This window comes from Jaculus jaculus, chromosome 9 (assembly GCF_020740685.1).
Source record: "Jaculus jaculus isolate mJacJac1 chromosome 9, mJacJac1.mat.Y.cur, whole genome shotgun sequence".
Classification (NCBI taxonomy): domain Eukaryota; kingdom Metazoa; phylum Chordata; class Mammalia; order Rodentia; family Dipodidae; genus Jaculus; species Jaculus jaculus.
This window is the reverse complement of record NC_059110.1, coordinates 20,879,485-20,889,662: the sequence shown is the minus strand read 5'-3', so window position 1 is coordinate 20,889,662 and position 10,178 is coordinate 20,879,485. Positions and strand designations below refer to the sequence as shown.

The window sequence follows — 10,178 nt, the reverse complement described above, 5'->3', positions numbered from 1 at the left end:
TTCCCAAAGCCTACTGACCACCTTTGGAGAGTTCTCTAAATAAATCAGATTTGTGCTATCCCAATGCCAAGCCAATCTCCTGAGCCCCTGTAACCAGCAAAAACTTTGAAATTGCTTGTCACCAGTTTACGTTAAATTGATCTTCATATTAATCTTGACTTTTTAACCTTTGCAGACTAAAAATTTGCATGGTTACAAATGAATTTTCACTCCTGACAGTTTTGGAAGTAAAATGAAAATCTATATTCATAAATCCTAATTGCATAAATTGCTTACTTTAGCATGACACTCTGTAACTGTCTTCATGGGCCACTTTAGAATCTCTGCATCTTGAATTAATATGCCAGTTGGTCCTGATAGCATCTTTGAATTGTGGCCTTTAAAAATTCTTTATAGCATGTTGTATTTCATGACAGTGATGTAGGCATTGATATCTCTTCCTTGTGAAAAACTGATTAAGTAAATTTAATTGTGCTGACAATTAGCTAATCATGTACTAGAAATTCCACTGATTAACCACTTATTTTTTATTATTTTTATTTATTTAATTATTTATTTATTTATGAGAGAGAGAGAGAATATGGGTGCACTAGGGCTTTTAGACATGGCAAAAAAACCTCCAGACACATGTACCACCTTGTGCATATTGCTCACGTGGGTACTGTGGAATCAAACCTGAGTCCTTAGGCTTTGCAGGCAAGTACTTTAACCACTAGACAATCTCTCCAGCCCACCATTTTTTTTTATTCTAACATGTTTTCATTTCCATTTATGTCCTTCAAATGTATAGGGTACTACTAGTTAGCTGGCCAAAAAGCCTTTAAAATTATTGCTAAATCTACCAGCATGATTCCACTGTGAACGGCTCATGTTTGTTAAGTTAAATGACATGCATCTAAAACTCAAAACCTACTAAAATGCAATGATTTTATAATTTGCTTTTAAGATATTTTTTATAAGATTCTCCAAGGGAGTACCTAGAGCTTTTTATTTGATCAAAAGAGATAGGATTAAACATATTAAGTTGGAGCAAAATGGATTAGCCTTCTGCCTAGGGCTTGACTATTTTATATGTGTTACTTACAAGAGAAGGTTAGCACAGTGTCTTTTAGAGAGAGAATGCATATGTAGCATGTAAGATTAAGTAGATGGTTGTTGATGGTCTTTTCTTTCTCTCGACATAGAAGAAAATGATGGGAGGTGTGTAGCAGCTAGGTGATTTGGACAGTGCTTATTTGGTCAAGACAGATGTTGCCACTATCAGAGAGCAAAGGCCCTCCTTTCTCTGCCCATGTTGGGGAGCTTGTTAGCTGGGGTGGAGTACCTTGGTGCCCCCCTTATAGTTGTCATTCCTATGAAACAAAGGGGTGGGACAGCAGGACTTTAATTCCTGGTCAGAAGAATGGGGCCTGAGTTGTATAGGTTCACATCTCTGGAGGAATTCAGAAGCTCTATTTTTTTTAAGAGACAGGAAGGAGAGAGAGAGAGAGAGAGAGGCAGAGAATGGGCACATCATGGCCTCTAGTCACTGCAAGCAAACTCCATGTGCCACCATGTGCATCTGGCTTACGTGGCACCTGGAGAATCGAACCTGGGTCCTTAGGCTTCACAGGCATGCACCTTAACTGCTAAGCCATCGCTCCAGCCTCCAGAAGCTCTAAATTTCATAAGATTAGTGTGTAGTGGGAGCCATTCTGATAAAGAACAAAGACAAACCATTTCTCTCTCCTATAAGTGACAATTTACACAGAGCAAGCAATCACCTGGGCAGTACAAAGTCCCTTGGGAAAAGCTAGGTGTCTTAGAGATGTTTAGAAAAATTTTATGAAACGCCACCTAAAATGTAGATCATGACAATGGTCTTTGGCCATTATCCGTTCTCACTGCTTAAGAGAGTGCTCTGGTCAGTCAGGTGTCCTTTATCTATCTTCTGTAGCACACTCTGAGTGTCTCACTGGAATTCCTTCCCAGTTCCCGGTGAGGATCGCCAGGACTTGGTGGGGGATGGAGTCAGGTAATTGAGACTGAGAACTGAGAAAAGGGGCACAGGAAGCAGCTTTTTGTAGTGGCTGTCCTCTTGAAGCCCACCAGATCAGCTTCTCTGTGGTGGGCTCCATTACAAGATGGCACCGAACACCACAGTCTAACTTCTCCAGGACTCTTAACTGAGCCCATCCAAGGCATTCCTGTTAACCGAGGCCAAGAAGATTCTCAAGAGTAAGCTATTCCTTTCTTGGATGCAAGCACATAGCCACCATCTTCCCCAACTTCCAGGCAAGAATGTACCAATGATGGCAAAATAATAATAATAATAATAATAATAATAATAATAATAATAATAATAATAATAATAAATTAACCACAGGGGCCCTTTGGTTAGAATTTGTAATATTCAACAAACCATGTAGGATTTGTTCTATTTTGATGTGTAACCAAGTACATGGTGAAATTTAAGTAGAAAGTTTTAGGACTTTTTGCAAAACTGCCTGAATCCTTTAGTACATTTTTTTTTTTCTGGGGGTGGGGAGCTAACATATGTTTATTTGTATAAGGTTTGCACTTAAAATTACATGGAATATGAAAAATGAGCTAGGAAAATAAGACTTTGTTAAAGCATGTAGCCAGGGGTCAGGAGAAGTCTGGCCGTCAGTGTCCATTTAAGGGCAGATTTACCAGATCTCTCTGAGTGGTACCTCCCTACATTTGCATGTATGAAAACTGGATGCCATGATGTGACAATATAGCTTTAATGAACTTCTTCTGTTTTCTTTTTTTTTTTAGCAAATGTTCCCAGCAGGCCACAGGTAAGTTAATGGCTTGATTGGCCCAATTGTTGTTGATTCCCAACCCAGAATAAGCACATTTATACCACTGATTTTACTCTTTTCTGTGTTCACCATGTAAGTAAGTCACTGATACTTAGGTGTTAGTTGATTCTGTGTAATGCTTTTTGATCTGGAGAGGTTGGGTGAAAAGAGTGGGGCTTCCAAGCCAGGTTCTTTGAAATAGGAAAAACACTACTGATCTATATTCTAATGGCATGTTATATCCTATATAAATTCACCTTCTGGCTGGAGAGATGGCTCAGCAGTTCAAGGCACTTGCTGGCAAAGCCAGGTGGCCTGGGTTCAGTTGCCCACTGTCCATGTAAATCCGCATACATAAAGCGGCGCATGAATCTGGAATGTGTGTTCAGTGGCAAGCGGTCATTCCCTCTCTTTCTTCCTCTCTTCCTCTCTGGGTTTGCAAACAAATAAATAAATAAATGAATAAATATTTTAAAGTCACCCAGAGTATATTTGGCCAACCACTTTCTCTATGTGTATTTATGGGCACTATCATAGAACACTGATTTTAAAAGTATGTGCAGAACCATGAGGGTCATTCAAAAATAATTCCCCATGGAATAATAAATTTTTCATTTAACACGTGTTGAAATCTGTTGGCAGCTATAATCTCAAACCACTTAGTATTTTCCATAGGAGGAGCTTTTAGTAAAAATGTACCACAGGAGGGTTGGGAATTTAGCTCACTGGAAGAGCACTTGCCCAGGAAGTGCAAGGGGACCTGGGTTTGGTCCTCAGCACTAGAAAAATATCCCACAGGGCCACAGCAGGTCTTGGGAAAGTATTGTCATCCATGAGCTTATTAGTCATTTTGAAATAGTGAACATTCTCAGGACCTGGTTGGCAAGAGGAGCTGGTATCCTGCGAGAAGACAGTGGTGTGTGAGGTGGACCAGTGATGTGGCAGGGAGAGCTGGTGTCTTCAGATGGTTTGTTATCCTGGTGAATGGGAAGCTAAGAGCTCAGCAGGGAGGGAGGTGGTGGAGAAGGTATCAGAGGTGTGAGAAGACTGGAGCATGTGCTTGCAGAAGAGTGGAAGTAGACTCTGTTCATTAGGAAGCTATTAAAGAACACATCGGGGCTGGAGAGATGGCTTAGCGGTTAAGGCACTTGCCTGAAAAGCCCAAGGATCCAGGTTTGATTCCCTAGTACCTGATGCACAAGGTGGCACATATGTCTGGAGTTTGTTTGCAGTTGCAAGAGACTGTGTTGTGCCTATTCTCTCTCTCTCTCTCCCTCCTCCCCCTGCCTTTTTTTCTCTGTCTCAAATAAATAAAATGATTTTTTTTGAATTCTGATTTTTTTCTTTTTTTAAATTTTTATTAGCATTTTCCATGATTATAAAAAAATCCCATGTTAATTCCCTCCCCCCACACACTTTCTCCTTTGAAATTCCATTCTCCATCATATTACCTCCCCATCACAATCATTGTACTTACATATATGCAATATCAACCTATTAAGTACCCTCCTCCCTTCCTTTCTCTTCCCTTTATAAAATGATTTTTTTTAAAGAACACATTAAAAAGAGCACATCATGTGTCATACACTTAACAAAAGACCAGCCTACAGGGCTCTGTGTTGACCTTAATCCACTTTCGAGTTCACAAACAAAAGTACAAGGTGATTGAGTTTTGTATGAAACAGCTCAAAACAGTTGATAGTAGGAAGCCAGCAGGCTTATAAGTAAGTGCCTTTTACCACTGAACCATCTTTTCAGCCTTGTGGCTATTTTTAAAACTGATTTGCATATTTTCTGGCCCGGCTTCAATTCTCCAGCATTCATGTACAGCCAGATGCAAAGTGGCGCATACTGTGATCCCAGGATACCTACAACAATGGGAGAATCTGAAGGTCACTGGGCCAGTTAGTCTGTTGTTCCTTTGCATTTTGACAGTTCATTTGCAGCAAGGGATCCTGCCCAGAGAAGGTGGAGCATGACACCCTGAGGTTGTCCTCTGATCTCCACACATGTGCCATAGCACACATGCCTATACACACATGTGCACACACACATTTAAAAATAAAATTATAATAATGAAGATGGCCCCTGTGCAGGAAATACGAGAAAAAGAAGCAAGGATCTATGTCTTACAGTATCTGCATGAAGTTAACATCCTAACAGGAGCCAAAGAATTGAGAGTAGTTGTCAGAACGGAAGGTGAATGAAATTGGAATGTTGAAGGAGTTGCTCCGGTTAGTAATGGTGATATTTGGCTCTTTGCATGAATAGCTAAAAAAGAAATCATAAAGGATAAGATTCCTGGAGGAGAGAAGCTCTAGGAGCACAAGTCAGTGTCGGCTAAATCATCTCTGTGGCTGTTGAAGTCATTATGCGTATGAAAATAGTCTCAAAGTGGGCAACACGGTGATATTTGTTCTTTGAGGAATGAATGAATGTGGCTTAAGGGGTCGGCAAGACTGCAGAATGGGCTGTTGTGGTCTGATGTATAAAATTCACATGGGTGCTCTCAGGGAGAAGAGGAAACAGTTCGCCCTGCAGGCCTGGGCATGTAGGGCATGCAGGAGAAAGTCATATGTGACTTTCACTGGCCATGGGGAAGGTGCACCTTCATGAGATCCATGCATTTATTTGAGCCAGAGGAGAAGGAAGTGAGTTGTGAAGAGCTGGGCATGTAGGTTTCACCATCTATGGACAGTGTGACCCAGAGTCCAGAGGAAGGGTTTGCATAGATAATGAAGGTGGTACAGAGGCGAACATGCAAAGAGAAAGGCTGGCTGTAGTTCTGCTGGTCCTGTGATGTTGACTAGACTACAGTGAGAGAGGCCTGGAAAGGGAGAGAGAACCTTTTGTAAATCCTCAGATTCCTCATTACAAGCCTCAGAATTTAAAGCCGAGTTTAAGAAGGGCTAAATCGTTCCTGACAATAAACAATGTGGTAGATGGAGTCATTATCTGCCTCTATTCCTCGAGGTGGCCTCTTTCCTCCTGCCTTCTCTCTCCATTCTTTTCCTTCCTGTCATTTCCTCTGTGCCCCCCTTGTAGTTTTTCATGTCTTTGTTCAAATGGAAATTCATGAAATGTGTCCATTTTCACTTGAGTAATTCTGCTAATGCTTGTATTGCAATGCATGAGCTTAAACTTTTATAATGGTGAGTTCCCAATGGACACTTACTGATTGAGAACATCCAAATCTCTGGAATAATGGAATACATGGAAACAGTTTTTGAAGTTCCTTTAGCTTTCGTTTCAACATACATTATTACCAAACTTTAGTTAGCAACATGTAACATGTAATTCCCAGGTAGAATTGTTCTCTCTCCTTCTCTGCCCTCAACATGCTTTGAATTAGGTTTGGTTGTACTGACCACATATTAGAAAGGAATGAGAAGCCATAGCTGTGATGGCATCCCAACTTGCTTCTCTGTGAGGGTCTCACCTTGGGACTCAGTAGCCCGCAATCCAGCAAGCACAGCACTGATACTCACCAAGTATTTTCTCTATATAACATGACAAGGAAATAGTCAAATGTAGAAACGAGTTGAATGCAGAACAGTCAAGAGGCAAGCGTCAAATGAGGTCTGATAAGCCCAGGAGGAAGAACATCTGACAGACAGCTTTTCCAGCAAGTAATTTAAGAATACAGTTCCAAGGAAGCAGAACTCCACATTAACATTTTTCAAAAACTAAGGGGCAAGACCAGAGAGGGTGTCTTTACCAGGAGTCTTTAAAGGGTCCTTGAGATTCTGTGACATGACCTTCTTTGGATGATTCCATTTAAGAGAAATCTTTTAAAAGTATTTCTAATTTTAAAATGCTTTTAAAAGACCCAACTGCTCGTTGTCCCCGTGGAAAGGGTGTTATAATCTCCTTGAATACAGTTTAGGTCCTCTTGCCTGGAGCCTTTTCATTTTAAAGAGCACCTCTGCATTCCCTTGGATTACGATACCTGTCTCTTCCTCCTCTCCTCTTTTTCCATTTCCTTCTCTCTGGCCCCCAACTTGAAATAGAGAGGCTGGTATTATCACTCGGGCCCCCCAAGCACACTGGGCTGCTTATAGTAACGTAGTACCCATCTTGGGTGCCTTCCACAGGGAGAAACCAGCTCCTCTTAGGTTTAACATGGCTTGCAGCCTAGACGAGAGAGAAGCCATCTAGACTCCCCCTTCTGCGTTGGTGTCAGCAGCTGCAATAAAAAGCTGTTCGGGTAACTTCAGGGTGAGAGGAAAGACCTCGACCCAGGAAGCAAAAATCACGTGGGCACTAGGGACACCCCTTGAACCCAGCCAAGTAAAGATTGACGACGAGCACTGAAGGAAGCCCTTCCTTTGCCTTGAAAGGGTTGACAGGTCTCTCCCAGCCGGGCTGCCTTCTGCACATGTTGTTCTGACTCGGCTCTTTTCCCTTCCCCACAGGCAATGTGAAGCATTCACCCAGCCAGCCACCACTTCCTGGATTTCAGTATTGCCCTTTTCTGCAGATGCCAACCCAAGTCCCATGCAACCCAAGCTCCCCGGCACCTTGACACACGCTGTTGGGCGCTGACTGTGTGTTCTACTGAGGGAGGAAAACACTGACGATCCAAAGAGAAAGGATATTTTGTTTTATAATAGCCCTATTTTATTATTTTCTTCTCCCCTTTCTATGCAACTGTAAATTAATGAACAGAGAGGTATTTGGAGATGGAAATACATTTGTCCCTGATTTGTATAATGTATACAGTATTGGGCAAGTGGGTGGGGGCTTTCTAATATGACAGTGTCTTTTTAATAACCATGAGAAACATGCGTAAGAATTTAGACCACTTCACATTTTTACATTCCTTTTGCTGTTCCTATTAACCTTGTACAATAACTTCATTTGTTTCTTTGACTCTTACCATTATATTTTGGTTATTTATTCATCAGCCACATAACCAAATAGATTCTGAGTATTTGTTTCATGATTTGGCCAAAATAATAACTTCATATATTTTAATCAAATGTTTTACATTTATGGATGAAACAACAGCTCTGAACATAGTTTTCAAGTTTATTCAACATCGAATATGTATTTAATGGCCACTTGACAATCACAAACAGCCCTGTGAACCTAATGGCATGTCTATTGGGATTATTTTCCCCTACTTTTTATTCCTTTCTTGTAAGTAGGTCTTGAATTCCTTATTTATTTCATATTGCAATCTAGGTGATAGAAAAGACTGCATTGTAGCAATCTCAAAAAATCATTTTACCAAAGGCTGACCATTTGAGCATGTTTTTATTTTGGCATAGGAACACTTGGTACCTACTTTATTTAGTCTTTTGGTCATGAAATACAGAGCAGATTTTTATCCCTTATGATATCAGACACATCATTATCTTTAGTTCCTTTTGAAAGTAATTTTATTGTACTTTTTTGTATTTCCAAGTTCTTTGTAATCCTTGAATCTCCTAATTGTTTTCTTTCTGAATTCAGACATAACTTTCATGCACATTTCATTTCTGGGAAAATGGACCACAGTCACCTTACCCCTCACTTGATCAACACACTTGGAAAGGATGTTTATCAAAAACCCATACCACTGCTTCTTCGGAAGAATGGATGAATGCATAGATGATTGCATCCCTGCCTCTACTTGTGAGCATATGCAATGAAGAACTTGGGTCTGTTTTTTACTTAGTGTTTAATTAGTTACCAATTGTAGAGAGACCAAAAACAAAAGTGAAGATAATGTGTGTTGATTTAAACATACGTGCTTTTAAGGCATCAGGACATTTTAACTTTGGATACTCTTTCACTGGGATTTGGCCAGAAGGAGGCTTAAAGTTAGAGATTGCTATTCTTTTATGATTGGTTGGGTGGGTTGTGGGGCAAGGGTATCTATTTGCAGCATAGATATTTTGAGAAGAAGAAAATTGTTTTATATAAGAGGAAAGCCATGATCACCTTTCTACCTCAGAGCCATCTTCCTCCATCCTGTTGGACATAGCTTTATGACTACAGTCTGCAAAACCTAGGGCTTTCATCAGGCCATTTCATACCCAAGAAAGCACCTATTTAAGCAACAGCAGCCACGATATTCCCTAAACTCAGAACTCCAAGCTGTAGATGGGGTGTCTTCCTTGTTCTTAAGTTGAGAAGTCGTGTTAATTTTTTTTCTGCCTGTATGTGTACGCAAAATGTTCTCTATCTGCTATTACTGAGAAGCTACAAGAAACACTACACTGTAACCTTGTGAGGAATTATAAAAGAAGAAATATTGCAGTAACAACAGTGGAAAATAAGCATCTTGTTCTCTTGAAACATGTGGTGAAGAACTAATCATAGACTGTCATTTAATCTGGTTACATGTTGTATTTTTCATCCCAAATAAAAGTAATTTTAACACAAAATGACTGGTATTCCTAAGCTGTGTTCACAAATAGTCTGATCTTTGAATGTGTATTGACGAAAGTGAACTGTACGGAGAGGCTATGTCCTGATAAACCTACATATTTTCTGGCAATTTCTCTCATATACACAATCTAGTTTTTCCTTTCTGCCCTCTTTCTCTCTCTCTCATGCTTATGACTATGTAATTTCTTTACAGATCAAAAGCTTACTGATAAGAAAAAAATAGTTGGTACAATGTTTATGGAAAACCCTCTTAAATCTCTCCCTCCTTCATGCTCTAAGTTATAATCAAAGCTTTTTGAACCTTAAACAAAAAGAAATAGAGGACCAGGCTTGGTGGCACACACCTTTAATCCTAGCACTGGGGAGGCTGTGGTAGGAAGATCCAGCCTGGAGCTACAGAATGAGGTCCAGGTCAGCCTGGGCTACAGTGAGACCCTAGCTTGAAAAAGACCAAAACCAAAAAAGAAACAAACGCAGAAATAGCAAAACCACCCCAGATATATAATTTATTAAAAAAGAAAACTAGTATATTATAATCAACTAATATTTTAAACGTCTTTTCTACTATGAAGTATTATTCACATTAATACTTCCTAAGGAAACAATTGGCTTCTAGCAACTTACTGAATAGGTAGTTGAAAATGGAAGAGAGAACAAATAGAAAATTTACTTTATACTGCCCCTTCAGCTTGTTATATGTCATGAAAATTCTCTCTGAATTTTAAAGAGCATAAAATTTTCTTGTATATCCTCCCCCAACACGTTAACTGTTTAAGCAAACCATGTCTTCCAGATGTCTCTCCTCTCATTAGTCTAGAGCTTAATAATAATGCACTAAAATACCACTAACACAACTCCTTAAACCTGTATGGAGGACCCCAAACTCCACTGACAGAGGATGTCAACTTGCATGAGCCTGCCGTGGAGTCCAGGAGACAGTCACAGTCACCATGTGTCTAGGACCAGTGGCACCAGGTCTCTGTCACACAAAAA

The 10,178-nt window shown here is 40.1% G+C and overlaps 1 protein-coding gene across 8 annotated transcripts in view; it reads left to right on the top strand.

Annotated features, from left to right (window-relative positions):
• Positions 1 to 9,181, top strand: part of Utrn (utrophin) — a 555,367-nt gene extending 546,186 nt beyond the window's left edge. For all 8 annotated transcript variants that reach the window (XM_045158274.1, XM_045158275.1, XM_045158277.1 and 5 more), the window contains 2 exons: positions 2,782 to 2,804; positions 7,223 to 9,181. In XM_045158274.1, the coding sequence (XP_045014209.1) occupies positions 2,782 to 2,804; positions 7,223 to 7,231 (32 nt within the window). In that variant the 3' untranslated portion in view covers positions 7,232 to 9,181. The remainder of the gene's footprint in view (positions 1 to 2,781; positions 2,805 to 7,222) is intronic.
• Positions 9,182 to 10,178: the final 997 nt, after the last annotated feature.